This window comes from Coptis chinensis, chromosome 4 (assembly GCF_015680905.1).
Source record: "Coptis chinensis isolate HL-2020 chromosome 4, ASM1568090v1, whole genome shotgun sequence".
NCBI classification, from domain to species: domain Eukaryota; kingdom Viridiplantae; phylum Streptophyta; class Magnoliopsida; order Ranunculales; family Ranunculaceae; genus Coptis; species Coptis chinensis.
The window spans coordinates 2,192,370-2,214,435 of record NC_141459.1 but is presented as its reverse complement, the minus strand read 5'-3'; the positions used below and the strand labels follow the sequence as shown (position 1 = coordinate 2,214,435).

The 22,066-nt window shown below is 34.4% G+C and overlaps 2 protein-coding genes across 24 annotated transcripts; both read left to right on the top strand.

Moving 5' to 3' along the window:
* The first annotated feature begins 3,477 nt into the window (after nt 1-3,477).
* On the top strand, nt 3,478-10,600 carry LOC147501138 (uncharacterized). Of its 16 annotated transcripts, none has more exons than XM_086606170.1 (6): nt 3,478-4,021; nt 4,158-4,210; nt 4,370-4,547; nt 6,274-6,372; nt 6,772-6,843; nt 6,941-8,042. In XM_086606170.1, the coding sequence occupies exons 3-6, from the start codon at nt 4,457-4,459 to the stop codon at nt 7,402-7,404; spliced, it is 726 nt and encodes a 241-aa protein (XP_086462296.1). In that variant the 5' UTR covers nt 3,478-4,021; nt 4,158-4,210; nt 4,370-4,456; the 3' UTR covers nt 7,405-8,042. The 16 variants fall into 16 exon arrangements, 13 of the variants coding, with proteins under 13 accessions (XP_086462296.1, XP_086462295.1, XP_086462303.1 ...); XM_086606169.1 differs by having other exon boundaries at nt 4,120-4,184; XM_086606177.1 differs by adding an exon at nt 5,005-5,065 and having other exon boundaries at nt 3,478-4,184; nt 4,370-4,520.
* Nucleotides 10,601-11,324: 724 nt separating this feature from the next.
* LOC147501137 (uncharacterized) lies at nt 11,325-22,066 on the top strand. Of its 8 annotated transcripts, none has more exons than XR_015221243.1 (8): nt 11,325-11,752; nt 13,087-13,204; nt 14,309-14,403; nt 14,547-14,689; nt 15,527-15,933; nt 18,414-19,027; nt 20,702-21,113; nt 21,667-22,066. XR_015221243.1 is itself a non-coding variant. In XM_086606164.1 (8 exons), exons 3-5 carry the CDS (start codon nt 14,333-14,335, stop codon nt 15,860-15,862), a joined length of 615 nt encoding a protein of 204 aa, XP_086462290.1. In that variant the 5' UTR covers nt 11,327-11,752; nt 13,087-13,204; nt 14,309-14,332; the 3' UTR covers nt 15,863-15,933; nt 18,414-18,777; nt 20,702-21,113; nt 21,667-22,066. The 8 variants fall into 8 exon arrangements, 4 of the variants coding, with proteins under 4 accessions (XP_086462292.1, XP_086462290.1, XP_086462291.1 ...); XR_015221241.1 differs by having other exon boundaries at nt 11,326-11,607; nt 14,482-14,689; XR_015221242.1 differs by having other exon boundaries at nt 11,326-11,654; nt 14,482-14,689.

The following is a 22,066-nucleotide window of genomic DNA, read 5'->3' as shown; positions in this document are numbered from 1 at the left end:
CCCATAATTTATGTGAGATACTTCACTGTTTGGAAATTTGGATATACCTCCTGGTCAAGTGGTTTCTTTTACAAATACGGTGATATTCTTGTTTTTACTGCCAATGTGTTGTACAAAATTGAAGAAAATTCTATAATTCGTATGCCAGTTTTGCTGAATGATTTCATTACTTCAAGACTACCTAATTTCTATTGTAGCTTATTTAAGTGTAATCTTAAGGAGCAGCTTGCTTGACATAGGTGCATAACACATGTTATGCCAACTGAAGGGAGCATAGTGATTGCGTTGGAGCTTTTCAATAATTTAGGACAGGAGGATGACACTTCTACACATTTCATGATACATATTTTGTTTCATGCATCTCGGAAGGACAAATTTTCATTACAAAAAGATTGTATCATGATTATGCACTCCTAAGGGTGTTATGGAGGTGTTGATTTTGGATGTAACCTTCTTCATGTATCTTTGTATTTGATTTTTCATGTGGATATTTCAGTTTGGTAGACATTTTGACCTGTAAAATAGCGTCTAGAAATGGCAATAGAACCATCTGAATGTGCGTATGTATGCAGTAGTTTAAATGATTGGAATTGTTGGTATAGTGTAGTGTATGGTAATTCTTTCATAAAAAATTTGACTAGGAGCGGCAGAGGCATATGCTAGAATCACAATAAAACATTTTTCTCCTTGGCACAAAATGTGGATTTTAAAGTTCACAATTAGAGAACAAAAACTTCGAAACAGGCAATACCTAGTCTTGGGTAACGCCGAAAAACACGGTGAAAAAAATGATGTAATTCGCGCTGTCACTGACTTCACCACGGGAATGTCTTAGTTTGCCCTTCATCACTGACGACGAAGTGACGAATACAATAATACATTGACACTTTGGGCACACTCCATGAAATATGTCAGTCTTTGCAATTTCAGACGGAATATCGAACTTTTACAAGGGGATAAAAATTGATTGTGATGAAATTTCTACTGATAATGACATATATCATAAAAGTCGGTAGATTACTAGCCATATGTGCACGCTCCATGAGCGTGGATTCGATTTTCTTTGTTTATAAGAAAAAAGGAAAATTCTACAGTGTTTCCGATAAATAGAAGGTTTTATCTTTCTTAAGTTCATATTTATTTTTAAGTTATTTTTTTAATAATAAAAACTCAATTTTATTTGTTAATCTGTTTTATTAAAGGGGGGAAAAAAAAAATGAAACTTTCAACTTGAATAATAAATTACCCTGTTAAAATGAACATTTATTATATCCAACACTCACAATTTCATTCTAATTGTTAAAATAATTAAATAATAATTTCCTTCCAAACTTCACGCTTGCCACGTAAAATGGACAACAAACATAATTTTAGGAGTATTTAACCATTTATTTAGCAGTTTTTATTTGTGCTCATTGTATTGAGATTCAAAATCTAAATATTGCTTAGAAATAAATAAAATATATATAAAAAATTGGATGTACATATTTGGGTAGGCGGGGTTTTAGCTATATACCCAAACCCAAAACCAATCGGGTTAGTAAAAATAATCCGAATCCAAAATTCGTGTTCAAATTGGATATGAAATTTTAGATGCCCGACCTGATTTCTTGCCGTATGTTTAAATGGGTTCTAATGGAATTTCAAGAATTGTTAAAAAAAAATTATTTTATTATTGTAAAATTAATATTTGAATATGGATATGATAGGAAGTAAAATGGGTCTCAATGGTTTAAAAATCCGAATCCAAAATTCGAGTTCAAATCGGATATGAAATTTAAGATATCCGACCCGATTTCCAGCCGTATATGTAAATGGGTCCAATGGAATTTCAAGAAATGTTAAAAAAAATTATTTTATTATTGTAAAATTAATATTTGAACAGGGATATGATAGTTTGGGAAATGTTAAATTTTTTTATTTAATTATTGTAAAATTAATATTTGAATAGGGGTATGTTAGGAAATAAGGAATACAATGGCATATATACCCTTGGCTTAACTTAGTTTAGTTGAATTTTGTTTTATGGGTGTTGTAATTTTATTGAAACCAAGAGGGTAAAATTGGAAAGCTGAAATATATGAAATATGAGATGGTATATAAATTAGATGAGTTATGATATGAGATATGAGATATTAATTAATTAGATGAGAATATGAGATATATGAGGTGAGATGAGATGAGAATATGATATGAGATTTAAATTACGTATGCACCCCTCATTTAATTTAATTTAAATTTAAATTTACTTTAATATTGTATTATGAGACATGTAATATGCAAATGTTATTAGGGGTAAAATGGGAAATAAAAAAATCCAGGCGACCCAATCATTACTGTTAGGCGAGGATTTTTCATTAGTGGAAAAACTAGCCTTTTGGGCACGCTCGATGAGGGTGAAATTTACAATGAGCTGCATGTTCATACGTACAAAGATTGTTACATATAATTATCTACTATACAATTTTGCTATTTTGCATGTGAACATATGTAAATGAGATATAAAGATTGAATCATGCATTAACATAATGATGCATAATTGCATAAATGAGAGCTCAATTCGATTAAAAGCTCGGCTAAAATATACACACCCTAATAGACTGATGCGTAGATCAAAGCTTAATTAAACCAAAAAGTTCAAATATAAATAATCGGAAGTTGAACCCACTCGCGTTTATAAAATTAAACCAATCCCAAAATTCCAATTCAAAATATAAATGTTCATAAATGTAAATATATTGAATTTGTGGTATAAAATAACGTAAATTTTAAATTTTAGAATATATCAAAATTTCATCCGGAATTTCAATTTAGAACCTTTGAAATTTTAGATGTGAGAGTGTGAGAGTAGAAAGAATAAAGAGAGATAGAAAGAGATATGCGATATTGAGGAGAAGATGAGATGAGATATTAACTTATTATTAAGAGAGAGGGAAAGAAAAAGATAAGATAAGATATAGAATAGATGAAGAGATGAGATACAGTAAACATGCTTACTTCTGTACCCATAAGATGAGATGAGATATTAACTTATTATTAAGAGAGAGGGAGAGAAAATAGAGATAAGATATAGAATAGATAAAGAGATGAGATACAGTAAACATGCTTACTTTTGTACCCATCTTTTATATCACTTATTATTACATTTTTTTGCTTTGGTAATAGTTGAAATAAGCGAAAACGGTTAGGAGCAAAATTGGAAGAAAAAAATCCAGTTGAATTAAAGAATAATGTTATGGGAGGAGTTTTGTTTATAGGTGAAAGATTTCTCTGCAACTCGTACCCAGCCCATCTTAGATAACGCCGAAAAACATTTTTAATAAATTAGGTGTGTTATCCACAAGTAGCACGTGCACCTACTAGTATAGGGTCGGGATGTACTCGACTCATCAATTGGTTTAGGTGTGTTATCCACAAGTAACACGTGCACCTAATAGTAGTTAATATAGGTGTGTTATCCACAAGTAACACGTGCACCTAATCTAAACACCTTTAAAGGGGAGTGCCCGCGCTGTTAAGCCTGGCTTTAGCCGCCACGACATAGAGGCTTTCACGAGCTAGCCTTCCACCGCCATACCCTCTTACTGCTTTTGAACATCTGTTGGTTTTAGTCTTCTAAGCCTTCCGACTGTGATTCCGTTTGTCCGATCCTACCAGAATGGAACACGTATTTTTCTCAGCCACTCAAGCCTTCAAGCCGTTGTTTAAGGCTGTTCTTATCCTTATCTTATGCTTTTCATCATCGATCCTAACCAAATATCTTCTCTCGCTAAACTCATAACGCCTCCAAATAACGCTAAACTCATAAAACCCCAAATTTCTTCTCACGTAATCGACAACTCTCCTCCAGTCTTCCTCCAAACCTCTTGCCTCGCTAACCCAAATCACCCGAACTCCATTGTCGCAAGCTATTTTATTTATTTTTTTGTTTTATTTATTTTTGTTCTACACTATAGTTGAGCGAAGCGTTCTTTGTTGTTTTACTCCGTGTTGGATTGCTTTGAAGCAGCGAAACAACAAGGTCAGACTTAACAACTTCGGTGCTCTCTTTATTTTGTTTAGATTTATTATTTTTGTGCGATAATTGTTAATACATATTTTTTTTGTTCTACGCTATAGCTAAACAGAGCGTTCTTTGTTGTTTTACTTTGCGTTAGATTGCTTTGAAGAAGAGGAACAACAAGGCCAGGATTCACAACTTCGTTTCGGGGTTTTGTATTCTCTCAGCTGCTTCTTTATCCTACCAAATTTAATTATTTCTATTTCTATACGTTTTTATCTTCTGTATGCAAACTTATTTTCCCCCTGCTCACAAAACCCAAACTTGCCATTAGATCAAGAATTACAATTACTCGAACTTCGATTTCAGATTAGCCAACTTTGCCATTGAAAGAAATAAAAGATCAACAATCAGAAGCGCCTTGAAGCAAGTCTACTGGAATCAAGGATTTAGTTGATGGTTCACTCCTCCAATCAAGTGGTCAAGCCAATCCCTCATAACCAGACAATTTCGCTAGCCTGTATCCATCTCATAGGCTTCTTTAGAGGTTTTCCTACTTCGCTACTTTTTTAAGATTGAAATTGTCTCTTTACAACTTCGGTGCTCTATTTTTTTTTTTTAGTTTTCTAATTTTTTGTGGGGAAAATGGTTTGCTGAGATAAGAGAACCAAATTAAAGGACAAGAATATGGCTTGGTTCATATTCAACACCAATTGCGGCTGCAAGAGCTTATGATACAACTGTTTTTTATTTAAGAGGTCCATCTGCTAGACTTAATTTCCCTGAGTTTTTAGTACATAAAGATCATTAACTTAATGCTTTATCAGTTGAATCTATTAGAAAAAAAGCAATAGAGGTTGGTGCCAGAGTAGTTAATCTTTCAATAGTATGTTATCCGGTTCGAGCATATGTCCATAATAAAATGTGAAAATTCTTCATATGTATCAAAGAGATGAAAGCTATTCTATTTTACTTAACCACCTACTCTTTTGTACTTGACAAAGTTTGGAATCGTTGCATCTGGAGCACGTCCTGAGAAGTAGTACGATGTAAATATATTATGAGGTGAAAATTTATTTCCATATGTACAGGGTACAATTTTATATGCATGCTCATTTGGATTATGGACATTGTAAAACCTCATTTAGTTAGAAACTGCTCATATTAGTAACCTCATCATGTTCACATGTTAGCCACAATCATATAGTAATCAGTGTTAATTTTGCAGACTTTAATATTTTTGGTGGATTCCTTGGACATTCTACATTGTTCCTATGTTAGGTTTTTAAAGAGGAAAATGTTGTCTTATATATGCAGCTTCTGAAAGGGAGGTCCTTTGCATTAGTTACTTATAATCACAATTGTGAATAATGTCATAGCTTTGGTTGGTCATTGTTTAATTTGGTTTCTTTCCTGCTTTGCTCTTGGTAGGTATAATAAGTAACTGTTGTCAAACCATAGTAGTTGTATACACAGTACAAAATACCGCGATATTTGGGGATATCTATCCATATTTCAGAGAAAAATATATAAATATCACGATATGTTCAGAGATATATACGACTACAAATATCAATGATATTTCAACGATATTTGTGATATTTTGTGATATTTAAATATATTTTGTGTATATAACAATTTTATTTAATATTTACTATTATATTTTAAATAAATATAAATAATGTATCATGATATATCAAGAAATATCTACAATATCAACGACATTTATCGATATTTTGGATATATCCACAATATTTGCATGTGAAACAGTGTCAAATATCTCCAAAGAGGAGGATATATCCACGATACATATTCAGAAATTGAATAACGATAAATACCCATATCCTGATATTTTGTACTATGGTTGTATATCTATTACATGGTAGATCTACATATGTGTTGTATTATTGATATGATATGCCTAAATTGAAAGTAGAATTAACGTGTATTTTTTATTACTTTTTGTGTTTAGATACAAAGAAATCTGAATAGGCAACCATTATGATATTTTGTACTTATAAGAAATCTGAATAGGCAACTATTATGATAAGATTCAGCTATATTTTCTCACAAAGTAGGAAATTCAACAGTCATGTTTATGTAATAAATTGATTGAGCTGACAATTTTTTTTGATAATCATCTTTGAGACTAATGGTCTCTCTTCTACATTAAGTTTTTTTTTTCCCTATAATGTCATATATAGGAAATTATTGGAAACAAGGATAATATTTGTACTTCCTCTGTATTTGGTCATCTTTATCTTCTATACCAGGCGTAATGGCATTGTCGTGGTTTCCAGTTGACCATTCTTTCATGCCAACATGTGCAAAATGCAAAGGACAATCAGACTATTTGTTGGGATTCGAGGGAGGTAGGGACCTTTTGATTGAATTCATATATATATATATATATATATATATATATATATATATATATATATATATATATACAGTCCCTCTTTAAATGTAGGTACTTAATATAATAACTAACGGAGTAAGCCTCACAAGATATCCCACGAGATTTAGTCAATTCTAAAACTAAAAAACCCCACCGTATCTCTCTTTTATTTTCTCTCTCCAAATTTCTCTCCCACTTTTTTTGTCTCCCGTAACTCTCTCTCTCTCAACCAAAGGAACCAGAAAAAAAAATGAAAAAGAAAAAAAAAACTCTTGTTGCTCTCTCCCACTTGAGTAGTTTGATTCTCAATGGTAATAAATTGGGGATTTGAGGACTTTGAAATTTCTTAATATGAGTAATTGTGGGTTTTCAGGAAGAATTCCAGCCAGCATTGGGAATTTATTGAGTCTCACAACGTTGGATTTGAGCCATCAAAATTTTTCTGGTGAGGTTCCAATTGAACTTTCTGGTTTGCGTAATTTGCAGTTTATTTCATTAGAACAGAATATGTTATCTGGTGTTATCTGGTGATGTACCTGAAGGGTTTAGTAGTTTATCGAGTTTACGGTATCTGAACCTAACGACCAATGCTCTCTCCGGTGAGATTCCAGCAACTTACGGCTTTCAGCAGGGGTTATTGGTACTGTCTTTATCTGATAATTGTGTTTCTGGCACGATTCCAACTGAGCTTGGTAACTGTTCTAATCTTGAAGTACTTGTGCTTAGATCGAATCGGTTAACTGGTGGGCTACCAGTTGATCTTTCACGGCTTTCCCATTTGAAAGAGCTTGATCTTGGGAACAATAATTTTTCAGGTCAAATCCCAGAAGAAATCTCGCAGTGTACAATGCTAACATCTCTGTTATTGAATGAGAATTGCCTTTCAGGTAGCATACCAAACTCGATATCTAAGCTATCTAACCTAACTAGGCTGGATTTATCTGCAAACAACTTAACTGGTGTAATTCCTGAGTCATATTTATATTGCTGGATTTCGTATTTTTGAAACTTATTTCTTGTAGCAAATTTTGTTGTTAGTATTTTTTTTTTGCGGCATCTTGAATTTCAATATCAGGAGTGATGGGTATGTCAATGGGCATGATGTAGTGAAGCTGAATTTGAATTTGGTTTTACGTTTTTTTGTTGTGTTTCTAATGGTAATTAGTAAACTGGTTTTTATAAAGTACCGATAAGCACATTCACAAGGATTGGATCTTTAGCTCAAATGGTATAGCACTTTGGGGTTATCCAAAGATATGGTGGTTCGAATCCACCAAGATCCTATATATTGTTCATCTGTATAAATTTAAGAGATGTTTAGAAAGTATTCCTTGTGTTAAAATGAACTGGATCGCGAAGCTAGATACCACCAACTCCGGTTTAACAGATACTAAAAATGAGAAAGAAACTGCTAATACCAAGTGCAGGATGAGAATAAGGATTTTGCACTTCCTGAGTGATGCTTAAGCTTGGCTGATGAGTTTGAAGGATCAAGATCAAATGTTTGTTTGTCTGGAATTGTTGGGATTGCAGTTTTTTTTTATCAATGATAAGGACTTTTAATATGAGCTTTGTCAGTGAGTTATGAATTTTCTATTCGAATTTTGATGTTTATGGACTAATTGCAATTTCTGTTCTGGTTGACATTCTTTTCACTGTGCATTGAAATATCTAAGGTTCTTACTGCCTCAAGCTTTAGCTAGATTGTTCGCTGCCTTCAACATATTCAAAATGAATTAACAAATGTCCATTCTAAATAGCATGAGGCCTTCAGCTTTGACTTTTTATCCCAATAGTGCTTTACTAAGAGACGCTTAAGATTGCCTTTACTGAGAAGTCTTTATCCTCTAATTCTCAAGTTGACATCCTGTCCAGCAAAGCTGCCACATATGGTTGTTTCTTATTGTTTCATTTGGCCATTGCTTCAAACATTTGCTATTACATCTCTGTAATATTTCTGTCATACTTTGTTCTTATTAAAGATAATCTAAGGCGAGTGGATGAAGTCTCTCTCCCAAGTAGAGGGCCGAACGATATGTCTCCTTATTGAGCTCAGATAGCCACGTGTTAAACAAACAGTAGCCTTTTTAGGTTCTTTAGAAAAAACCTTTGAAGTAGATTGATGTAGAAGGAAATCTTTTTATCTTTTAGGAGATGGAAACCCAACAAATGCATATATCTTTGATAAACATATTAGTTAGGAGGTCACAATCATGTAAGACTTCTTAAGTTGTATATGAATTCTATAATTGTTGCTTTCTTATTTGGGTGCAATACCATTATTTGAGTGTTGTAGATTGCCATGTTTGGCATATCTTATCTTTGGCAACGTTCAAAAACAATGCAATGGTGTTGTTATAAATTTGTTTTCTTTCTGCGTTTTGAAGATCATATTTAATTTGATTGCGTTGATAGGTAGCCTTCGTTGGCATTCTTAGTCATACTTTTATCATTAGTATATTTTGGGCATACTTTGAAAGGGAGAATGATTATTGATCAACGTTTTTCGTTTTAAACAAGTGTTGGATTTATTGTTAGTTCTTGAATTTGATTTTGATTCCCTCCTGTTAGTGCTTTTAAGATTGTTTGATCATAGGGTATCAATTAGGTTCTTCTAAGCTACTATTTCTTCAATTCGAACTCTGAACAAATATACAACTTTTCATATTGATCTTTTGAATACACTTTGGAGCTCAATTTTAAACCAAGAAAGTCTGCCACTAAAATTGAGGCTCTCTTTAGGCATTCTCTTTGAGACCTTGAACTCTTTTAGTTGTGTTATACAAATTTGGTGCAGTGCTTTGAAATATAGAGACTATTGTATTGTCACATTTGATGTAGAAATCCATTGGACAGGTCGCAATAGTAATTTTGAGCTAAAACTGTGAATGAACCTGAGTGAGCTAACATTTACATGTTTTCATATATGCTTACAAAGAAGTAACCCATCTTTATTATCACTAAATGTTGTTTCTCCCCTTGGTTAAGTAATATGCGGAAGTTAATCTCTTATAGGTAGTAATGCAAGTAGTCTATGGACTTAAGTATCCAAGGTTAATGACTAGGGATTCATTTTTTCTTTTTTCGTTTAAATGAAGTAGGTCTTTTTTTGTCATTGTACATATTATTTAGCAGTGAGTTTGTAAGTAAACATTGTAGTCATATTCAAAAGTATTGTTGAACATTTAGTGACTATTTATTTGCTTCCTCTTACCTTTGCGGCTTTGCATGCCATGAAGAGTAACAGTTGTGTGCATGTCATACATAGTATACATTGGTTGATTGAGCTATAAAAGGTGATTTCTTGACTTAACGTTTGTTCATTTGCTCATAATTTAGTGAAAAGCTTTTAGGTGCTTTTAAGTTAGAATTGTAGCTTACAGTGAGGTATTAAATGTTGTTATTTCTTATTTCGGCTTATAGAATCACGTCATTTTGCAGCCAATGCACTGCTGGTTTGTTATAGCTTATTTTATATCATTTTTGCTATTGTTTAATAAATAACACTTCCATTCCATTAGATTTGTAGTTTACTATGGTGTTTACTATGTTAGAAACTTTTTCTATTCACCACTTTATTTTTCCGGCACTAAATGGTTTCAATGGTTCCACCTTTACATCACCACTTTTGGGGCAATTGTATACACATGAGCTTTGGCAATGGCTTTATTGCATGGTGTTTAGCCTCGCCAAATATTTCAATAACTACCAAATACCAGTTACCAAGGTCAAGCACTTGAGCCTTATTGTTACGGGATTCTGGACTTGCTGCGGACGTGACTCTAATGGTAGTAAAGGAAGGAACATAGTGGATCAGTGTGTAGACAAACTAGCTAAAGACATCATGAACAATGGAGACTCAACAACTCTCACTGTGATGGGGCTCAGAACCAGAGACCGCAAATATGAAACTATCAGGCAGTGCAGGTGGCATCCTCCATCACTAAAGGCAACCTAGGAGTGGTCAACCAGGGAGTGTTACTTCGTTTCACGTTGAGAATTATTTTGTTGGCAGGCGTCGTCTAATTCTTTTTAGGGTGGACAATCCCCATAGTATTTATTTCAAGTTTCATTGATTAGAGCATGTAACTCATTTCATATGGTCCATTTTCTAACATTATAGAATTATTATACATATCTGTTTTCTGTTAATCATTACAAAGTAAAAAGAAAGCCAAATAAATCAACAATGGTTTTTTTTAGTTGTTTTTTTGATACCTTCCTTGCTGCAACCACTGTACATTGTACCGGTTTTAACCTTATGATGGCACTATTACTTTAAAGCAAGGCCTAAAATATCAATATCGGTTAATATATCGGTGTACCCAAAAACCGATATATATCGAAAATATTGGTTTTTTGGTGACCAGTCCAAACTATTTAAAATATCGGAAATATCAGAAATATATTAGAAATATCGGATTTATATTTAAAAATGGTAAAAAAGTCAACCGATATATATCAATTATATCGGAAATATCGATTATATCGGCGATATAAAGTTTCATATTGGAAATTCCGATATATCTTGGAAAAAAAAGGGTTCAATATTCGGTAGATATATATCGAAAATATTAATATTGGTGTACTAATTTACTGAGATATATCAACGAGATATCAGATATCTCGGCGATATTTTGGGCCATGCTTTAAAGTACCAAGAAAGAAAATATCTATGTAGTAGCAGGTTTACAGTTTGATTATTGAAAGGACGGTTTTCTACACTGTAAAAGCCGGTCATCTGCACATGTACAAGAGTCAACAGTTTTATGGCAGAAGTAGATTACAACAAAATTTGTGTACAGTTAACTCATTTATTAAACAATAGCACTCCTATAGCACTCCACGTGCTCAAGAATTGCACTCCTATTGCATCTAAAAACCCATGTGAAAACCTTTTGCCCACGTGCGTAGCACGGAACCCTACTAGTTGTAGTTAATATAGGTCGGGCGCTGTACTCATTTATCGGTCCGCTCCTTCCATTTTCTGGGTACCGAACCTCCACAAATGTTTTGTTTTTTATATATATATAGCCAAGCAGAAAAAGGAAAGGCGGCATTTAAATTTGTACTAGAAGAAGCTTCAGTTGTACAAAAATGGATAGTAACAGGTAATAATGGAGATCACAGCTAGCCGTAGCCGAAGAAGACTATTTTCTTCTCTTCTGATCTCAAAGCTAAGCATGATGAAAAAGAATAAAAGACGGAGGTATAAATGAGCTCGTTCAGGAAGTGCAATTGGTGGATGAACATACAGTGAGTATTACATTCGGGGAGTTCGATCGGCGCTTACCACCTATCAATATCGTTCCTCTGGACTAGTACTCTCTCTTGTGCTTAGTTCCAACTTGACTGTAGGTGCCAAAATTATAATATTTTTCATGTACACTGTCCTCCATTTATAATTAGTCAAGAACATGGTATGGATCAAGGAGTTGGATAGGTGTTTCCACCACTAAAATGTATTTTTCTTGTAAAACTTTTGCAGCTTGGAATGGTCTCTCTTTTTTTTAAATAGGATTTTGGCGGTGAAAACCCTTTCCCACTCTGTTTCTTGGGATATTTTTCCTTCCCAGTACAAGTGCTGTAACTTTATTCACTCTCTTTAGTTTTTTCAGGTTATCCTTTAGTTTCTTGTAAGCAAACTATGTCCGTTCGTTGGCACTATGTCCGTTCTCACATACTAAGTTTGCTAACAGCTCAATTATCTATCTTCTAGCTTTTACTCACAATACCCTTTGACATTATCATAATGTTTTCACGAACATTTTAGCCGTGACCACATAATGTATTCAGTGCCCTCACATTGTTGATTATAACATCTGACATTTTCATGAGCTTATTTCACAATCATGGGAAGAAGCTTAAATGCAGTAGGGAGAACTTTTTGTGTGGATGCCGCATATTTGTGTTTGTCTATGCAGTTTGATGGTATTCTCTATTTTGAGATATTTGTTTGGTGAAGGAATAGGCTTAGTTATACTGTAAGATCTTCTTTGAATCTTCTTTATTCAGTAGCATTGTATTGTTAACTTTACGCGCAGCATTTCTAATTAACTCTAAGCAGGTTCTTTCATGATTCAATTTTTAGGCTGACAGTGTCATTGTACAAGCTTTCACAAAAACTGCTTTGAATATTTCACTGTATATTTAATATTATAAAGTTAACTATTAAATTGGTTACATGACTTTTAAGAGTATTTTTTCTCGATGCTTGGTTGTTTACTTTTCAGCATTCATCAGTGTTGAATATAGATAATTTAGCATTTAGGAACCTTTTTGTGTCCCATTAAGCATTCAGCGTTTAGTACCAAATTTACAGCTGAATGCTGAAATTCAAAGTACTCTTTATTTATCAAAGTGCTGAAAATTAAACCGTCTTAAACTATACTTCTATAATGTAAGACACAAAATCAAGAGAGGATATATTAATATATATGTATGTGGTACAGTTATGAAAGAGTGACACTTAAAAATATACAAATCTTGTCGTCTGTATGTGATGGAAGGATGATCAAAATGTTGTGTATGGTTATCCATTCACAAGCCCATTGTAAAAGTTTCCTCTGTATTCATTTTCATAACCAGGTCTTAACGTTTCTGTAATTGTTTGGTAGCCCTGTTCTCTTTGTTTTGGTTATTTGCCTAGTGTTTATGTACTTTGACATGATGTTTGTGATCGTTTCAGATTTGGTTCTGCAAGAGCTGTCTGCGCATATAACTCCTCATCAAGAACACGACAATGCTTTAAATTTATATAGCGTTGTATATGGCATCCCTTGGAAGCAGAAGAACTGTGTAACTGGGTACTTTTTTTCTTTTTTTAAAGAAAATGTTCAGAGTGTAATGCAAAAGAGTTTCAAAATGTTCAGTGCTAAAGGCACGATAATATAACATACTGTTTTTTGCTGGCGAAAAAAAAAGTATTGATATCCTATTAAATTTGTTTGTGAGTAATTGAATCAGGAATTCAGGATACAAATGAAGGCTTTTTAGTAGACATTATACTACTGAAACTGATTTAATTTTTTCCTATAAGGATTTCTCGGTAGAGTGAGTGAAGTAATTCTGTATAGTGATCTTCATGCACATGCTTAAGTGAACCTAGCTGCTAGAAATTTTATCATGTGCTGTCTTACTAAATCATTTACTTAGCAGTGTGATTTACTTTAAAGTAGACTTTGGCTAGCTTTGTTTGCTTCCTCCTGTTGATAAGAACCCAGTCTCCTTCAATCTATTTTTTCTAATTTAATTGCCTTACTCAAAAGCTTATTTTCGATGCATTTTAATATATTCGTGTAGTACTTGTTTAGGCTTGTAAATATCCATTTAAAACTCTAAGCTCAAACATTGAAGATATTAGTTTGCTGCCTGTTTTGGAATGTCAAAATTTGTAACGAGAGCTCTGTTATTGTATACCTATATATCAACTTGGGAGTTCGCCAAAGAAGAAAAATGGGATAAAACCTAACTATCGTGGTTTTGGAATTTCTTGGCTTTCTACTGATTGTTGGAACCTTTTGGCTTCAAACATCTCTGCCAATGGAGATAATTTAGAGCAAAATCCCTATTCGATAAAACATGTCACACAGGAGAGTTCTTTCTCTTTCACTCCTTATTATTTCCTTTTTTTCTCTGAAAAAAAAAGATGTTTTGTTTTGCTTACTGTGGAAAGACGGGTGAAAGTACAGATCATGGCTAGAAATATGTTTTCATGGTTTTTTGTGTTATACATCATTGCATTATGTGATTTGTTACTACTCCTCATTATTATGTATCTGATAATGTCGTTCTCATTCTTTGTGCGGAACGTAAGTTTCCTTATCTAGCATGATTCGATTCCCCTAATTTTGTGCTGCTTTTCTCCATCACTATTGGTTCTATTGTTTTTCATTCTTATGTTTTTGCAGCTTGTCAGTTCCCATAATTGAAGAATGGTTTTTAACTATCCGCCATTTGTTCGTGCGGTTTTTTTTATCTATATCCGCTGTATTCTAGGAATTAGGTATGTTTAACTAACTGTATAAGAAATGAAATGAATTTAGATTAGTGTTACCACTGACTCATATATAATTTCTTGCAGTGAAAGAAACGAAAGCAGTGAAGATACCACAAATACTATCTCTGACAGAATTAGTGAAATTGCAGAATCTGATCACTCCATTACTGAAATTACGGGGATCTTGGAGCTGGAGAGCAGCCCAAGAATTTCACTGATCGTGGAGATCTCGGAGCTGGAGAGCAGCCCACGAATTTCACCGATCGTGGTGCTGTTTGACTCAGTTTCACAGGTAATTTTATAAACCCATTTACAACCAACCAGAATCATCTTTGAATGAAAAGGAACTAGAGACCATTTGCCATTTTTTAGTAGAGCATTGAATTCTTCATTCATTGCTTGACGCCAATGATTATCTTTGTTGGCTAAAGTGAAACAAGTAGGTTCAGTGCAATCACCAGAAACTTGAGTAAGAAAACAATGAGAAATTGGATACTTGGTAGAGAGATAAGCTTTAGGACGACGTGTCCCATCTTGGGAGCGTGTAACCATTGGATGATGAGAGGCTAAAGGTGGAGCTACATTCTCTGATGTAGTTGTCCCATAGCGTGTCCCGACTTGTGAGAGTGTAATCATTGGATGATGAGATGCTAAACTTGTGGGTGCAGTCTCAGAAGTTTGAGATAATGGTAGGATGGCACACGGTACATGTAAGTTTCTTTGAGTAAAAGAACATGATGAACTTGTAGAAGAAGGCACAGGTGGTGGACTGGTGTGGAGGTTTGGTGAGTACGAAGAGATTTGGTTTTGGAGAGGACAATTGTGGAGAAGTAGAAACAGTTGGAACAGTCCAAGCAAATTGTTGTTTAAAGAAGAATGAACTAGTTGTTACAACATATCTATTCATTGTTTCCTTCTTAGTCTCTATATATAGATATTACATTCAGTTTACATAACCTACAAGAAGTTAATAACATCGTGGCCTTGTGGGTACAGTTATAGTAACTTCCACTATCACATAAATCTTGTACACCAACAGTTATCAATCATGTTTTTATACGCAGTAACAGTTATTTTATTTATACTTTGAGTCACTTTATTGATTTTTTTTTTCATGTTTAAATTGTAGATTCAGAGAAGGGGACATCTCTCCCTCATGCTTATTTGGGTGTCATCTTCTTTGGGAGGCCTGCTATGTGGTTATGAGTTAGGACAGAGTAGCAACTTCTTGCAAAACGATTATGTTCTACACAAATTTCTTCATAGTTTGTATATGAAGAAAGAGCATTTTGGGACCTACTACTGCGCAACTAGTCCATTTCCTCTCCAAGCAATACCAATTGTGTGGTACATAGTTCTAATCTTTTCAAGTTTTGGATCCCGTTCAATCTGCAGAATATTTGGTTGGCTTAATAGTTTTCAGATTTCTCTCTATCTTTATCCTCTTGGGCATTCGTCAGCATGACTTCATCGGATGTATATATTTTCATTTTGGGAAGAGTCTTTGCTAGCATCGGTATTGGCCTTGCATCTCAGGTATGTGGTTTGTTAGACTTTTGTCTATTAATCCCATTTCAGATTGTAGAGGGTTTATGTATTTCACAAATTTATTTATTCCTTTTGTCCATTAGCAAATATGAAGATGCCGTCTGTAAACAACAACCTAAAACCCCTTTAGTCACCACCGTAGGCTTAAAAATTCCCATATACTCTTACAAATTCATTCTTCTACTCAGCACAAACCGAATGTATTCAGATCCAAGTGCTTAATTGAAAGTCTGGCACTATGTTGCCAAATTCTGGCTGACATCTCAACACTATTGGTGGCATGCTATACCTATGGTGACGGCATGACACATCGGCTAGATATAGTTGAAATTTTGACACATTCTAGTTGAAATCTCAACTTTAAAATTTCATTTTGATTAGGATTAGGGGAAGAGGCTGCTGATGCTAAATGTTGGCAAAATCTTCCATTGGAAAGATGTTTGTTCTCATAAAGCAAACAAAAAATTTGATGGTCAACTTAATCTGCTTCTGCGTACTTCCACAGATTTTTTAAGACTGGAAGTACCAACAGAATTATCGCCATTGTGATTACTTCCACTGACGCTCTAAACATAGTTTAGGTCATCCTGTTGTGTGGCACCCTCAACTATGTTCTTAGTCTGTGCAGGGTGAACTCTAGGCAACGAACTCGCACTAATAAAATTAGCAGTTGGTTGGCCCGCAGTTCCAGAAGGTTGGAATAACTGGTGTTTATTTAAACCAGGAAGTGCATTACGGTCCTGAAGTGGTACTTGTAGTTATGACACCCTAATCTGATGTTAAATCTCTGATACTCTAGGCTTAGATGTTGCACAGGTTAGCTGAACACTATCATGCAGCGATAGAGCCAACTATTTGATCCCAACTTGCATATGTCACTAGAGAAGCCTTTGGTTTGATAGGGTGGGTGGAATGCGACATTAAGAGGATGAGGCTGGGATTGGTGTTTGAGTGAGAAAGGCATGGAAGTGCGGAGGATATGCAAGTCTAGGCTACAAGCAGTGCAATATATATATATGGGGAGGGATCAATATACCATGGTTTTCATACCATGGTTTATACCATGGCCCACAACTTCACCCACAAGACGAATTAGAACCTAATTTTTTGCGGATATGTCCAACAAACCATGAAGATCACCTCCACAAAATTTCAGCTCATTTGATGATGTTTAACAATGTCAAAAGATGGTTGCAAAATCGAAAAATCTGGGCCGTTAAAAAAAAATTAAAGTTGTCAACAATTTTTAAATAGGTTAGAGATTTCTAAATGAGCCGAATTTTTATGGAAAATCTATCCATAGTTAGGAGATCATATCCACAAAATATTAGCTTTTAACTCATCTTGTAAAGGGGCGTGGTATAAACCATGGTATAAAAAACCATGGTAAACGGATCCCTCCCCTATATATATATATATATTGCAGATGTTGTTGCCTTGGTTCCACATTGTGAGTAGGCAGGTTCTGCGAGGATGGTGAGGGCATGATTGGGATCTGCAGGGTGGTGAAGGAGTTGTGGCACCTGAGAACATGGAATGTGGAGAACATACTTGCAGGCCTTGCAAATGTAGATCCAGCTAGAGGGTTTTAGATCGCACCCTGAACATGATGAAGCCATGTTTAGAGGTACTTGGATTTTGGAGAGCTCTAATGGATGTTCATGGCTGAAGTGTTGTATGCACTGGTCGTACTCTAGCTTCCCTAACCCTCTCACTTTTTCTCTGTCTATCACTCTAAGTTAAGTGAAGACAAACACTGAGGGGCATTTGACTTTAGAAATAGTCGTAGATTTTTGGGTTATTCAGGTTTGGTCCTCCTGACTAACAGTTGACCGTTTTGTTTCTGGGCTGATTTATTTTTTCGGAATACCCAACCTACCCTTATGTGTGCAAGATCAAAGTTTTATTTAGTCCTACTACAAGTACATGCGTTTAGCTTTTGGTCCTTGTATAAATTTATAATTAGCTTTTTGTTATTCCCCCATTTTGAGCAACATGAAACTTAAATTTTTATTTTTTCCTTAGCTACAATTCTGTAAGAAATGGTTGATTCTACACATGAGACATTTTACGCTCACCAACAAAAAAGGTAAACACGGAAAAAAAGTGTCAGACCAATATTTCTGAGACACAATGATCATCAAGGTTGATAAATATCAGGGAGCTGAAGAACAACACTTGCAGCAGATTTCTTTAGTGTTGTTTTCACTTCATCCGATCCATCCACATAATTGTTGTAAGAGAACAACAGCTCCTTGTGATGGCGCACACTATTGATCAAATAGTTGTATTTGTTAATTGACTGAATTGGCACATTGTTACTGCATAAATTGATTTTAATCTCTTTTTTGTTAGTAGAATTGTCATATCATCTCATTGTTTTTTTATTGATATACTGCACAAGTACTACTTATTGTTTATTCCAAGAGTTTAATAGTATAATTAATTGATATTAATTGGAATTTCAGGTTATACCAAGGTACAATACTGAAATTGCCTTCTCCAAAAGAAGAAAAATTGTTGATGTTGTCTTCCAAGTATCTGTACTTTTTGGTGTTGCACTAGGAAATATTCTCAACGATATGGCAACAGAATGGCCTTGGGGATGGCGGATGTTAGTAGGTTTTGAAGGTGTTCCCGCCATCCCGTTAATCATAGTATCTTTTTTAATTATCGACCCCCTAAAAGTTATATGGAAAGAGGAATTACTGAGCTTGCAAAAGCCTCTTTAATAAGCCTGAGGGGTTCAAGGTTAGGCGTTCTTGAGTTCTCCACAATAATTCAACAAGTCATTGATTCTGAGAGTGACTTCAAGCTGATCATGTCTTCTAGGTATCGTCCTCATCTAATTATAGCAATCTTTTCTCAAGTGTTGAACATATGTTCCGGGTCAATGGTCATAGTACTATTAATGCCAGAAACGGTCTTGAATCTTGGATACCTGACAGAATCAGTATTATGGAACAGTATTGTCATGTCATCTTCTACTATAGTGGGTGCTATATTAACGTTATTCTTAGTGGGGAGGATTGGAAGAAGAATTATGACTATGACATTTTTCTTCTTTGCGGGTTTCTCGATGGTAACATTCTATATCTCTAACTCCAATGTTTTACCTTTCTCGCACTTTCTCACAAACACCTAGTAATCTACAACATTCTTCTTCGATCCCTCTAGCTGAAAAACTTCATTTGTACCTTAGCATGTGATCAAGGTTGAGTCGCTTCGCTACTAGAGCATAGATGTTCCAGACCAGATTGTTGGATTAAAATCAAATTCCACCAAAGAAGAAGAGTCCAATCATGAAATATGAAGTTGGGCTCTCTTTTTTAGCACATTTTTCTGAAGTAACTTTTGAATTATATATTCTACCGTCTACCCTAGGGTGCAAACGGATAGGTTCGGATGCGGATATGCCTGTATCCGAAAATTTATACCGATATCAAAATCCGACGGATATTAAAAAATTTATCCGAATCCGATTTCGGATATCCGAAACAAATATCGGATAATATATGATCCGAAAATTAAAATTAATTAAAATTTTATTTGCTTTAAATAATTCATTTTACCACTATAAAAACTAGTATAAATATATATATTTGCCATTTATTATTATTATTTTGTTATTATAGTTTTATATTATTAGTTTATGATTTTATATAATATTTTATACAATAAAAAATGAATAAATTAATTATATATAATAACTATTAATTTTTTAAATCGGATCGGATATTATCGGATGCGGATATGTCAGTATCCGAATCCGTATCTGAAACCAGTTCGGACATAAAAAAAAATATCCGAATCCGAATCCAAAATTTTCGGATAATATCCAATTTTTCGAAAACGAATTTGAATCGGATTCGAACATTTGGATATCCACTTGCACCCCTAGTCTACCCTGTATCATATATTCGTTGAGTGGTACCATAACATGTTGTTGAGTCTATCTTGTAGTGTCCTTGCATTGATTTATCCGGATGTTTATTGGTGTGTTTCTGTTTGTGAATTTATGGTCTTTCAACGAAGGGGAAAGGTTTTTTAAATGAAGAAGAAGGGAATTGGTGAAGGCTTTTTGGCAAGATTTTCCTAATTTTGTAAATATTAGAGCATGTTTTCCACACTGTAAGTGAAACTGTCAAAAACGTTTACTGGAAGTATCAATTTTCTTTCCAACTTTGTTTGGTTGTCCATTCTAAAGAGTTCATTTTAGTTATGTGAGTTTATTTAGTCATTATAACCATTAATGCCAACTTTATTTGGACGGAGTATATGAGTTTTTTTAATCATTGAATTTCTCAATTCCTCCTTTTAGAGGTGTGGTATATTCAGAGAAAACATTGCTACTCGGATAGTTTTAATGAAAAAAATTGTGGATAACATGCCTAAATAAAATTGGGTGAATTACTGCCGGTGTGAGCTAATGAACTTTGGCTTGATGATTGTGTCGGTTTGATTTCGCAAAGCTTGAATTTTATGGCTTAATACTATTTTATACATGACTGCGTATTAAAAGGAGGAAAATTGGAGAACTTGATGATGAAAGGTTGATTTTAGTTGGCATCATTCAACCTAGGTAGTGTTGTCTCTTTTTCTATTGTAGGCTATGAATTCAGTTAAGCTTTTCTCTTCAGTTTCGATTATGTCGTATGTTATGCATGAGCTCTATACACTTATTACCCGACATAGATTATCCAAACAGTTTATTGTTTATCATTTGCATATACTCATGTCAAATAATGTGATGTAGGCTTTGCTTGGAATTATTTTACTTATCTTCATGAAACCCGGTGCTACCTTGGAGAGACCGCTGGGTATTTGTGCTACAATTTTAATGTGCTTTGTGATGTGTGGATCCAGTGCGACTTTAGGTCCTAGAGGCTGGATGAGTGAGGGATTCCCACCGAGTATGGACTGGGTGGGATCCATTGCGTCCAGCTGCACAAACTTGTTCCTGACATTGGTATTGGCTCAAGTGACTGTGCTTGCTCTATGTTATATTCGTGGATGGGTGTTCATAATCTTCTCTGTTTTCAATCTACTGGGCGGTTTTTTCGTCTATCTCTTTCTACCAGAGACAACAGGACGAAGCTCTGGGATAGAGTTAAGCAAGCATAGAATATGGAGACGATACGTACAAAATGATGAAATAGGTGTTTGAGGTACGTCACTGAATCCAAAGAATATGTCATAGAATACCTTGTACTTTTCTCTGAAAGTTGCCATTTTCTGAATCATATTATAACTGAGTGGAATCTTGCTGTACTAACAATTGGCTTTGGAGTTGTGTACTAATATTCATTATTCTTTCATACGAGGGTGTATGATAGATTAGGAACTTGTGATGATGAACCTTCAGCCTATCGTTTCTCCTTCATTCCTACTTTTTCAGTTCCTATTTTCTTCCAATAATTTCATATAAGCGCTCATTGTCATCATGCTGTTACATATTCTGTAGCTTCTAAAACATATATAGTTCCTAAGGTAATTGGATTTCAAATCGCTATTTCATGATCAAGCATATAAGATAAACAAGGAAACGAAGTGGGTGATAAAATTGTTACTTCCATGGAATCGTGCCGAGTGGTGTAAGGGAGCAAAATCAATCTCAGTAACAAAAGCTTGCTACTTTTGATTGTATTACAGGGCTCCCCTTTTCATTTGTTCGTTGTTTGTTTTGAATATAATAACAGTTTTTCCTACCTTTGCTCTCAGGAGATGGATGGCTACCACTATGCTTGCAGTTGCTTTACCCCTTGATCTATGTCAGACCCAGTCGTAAAAGTTGTTGTTCTTCATGCCTTCATGGGGCAAAGCATATATATGATGATATTCAAAATGCGTAAAATGGATATGTTTTTTATCTTCTGATAGCTGATATGATCCAATTAAACAGCGATAAGTAGATCAAAAGTCACATTATTTCATGCTTTCGAACATATAAAAGTTCAATCTAAAGTCCCTAGTACAGTGCAACATCTACAACCGGTGCTACAAGCAATGGACGGCGGACATTATCCCAAGTTGTAAATTAGTATGACGGAAATAGAAGTTGTGTTGTGTCATTTGTGTCCAAGTGTGTAACTTATTTAGTGGCCAAAAGTTACATGTTGCA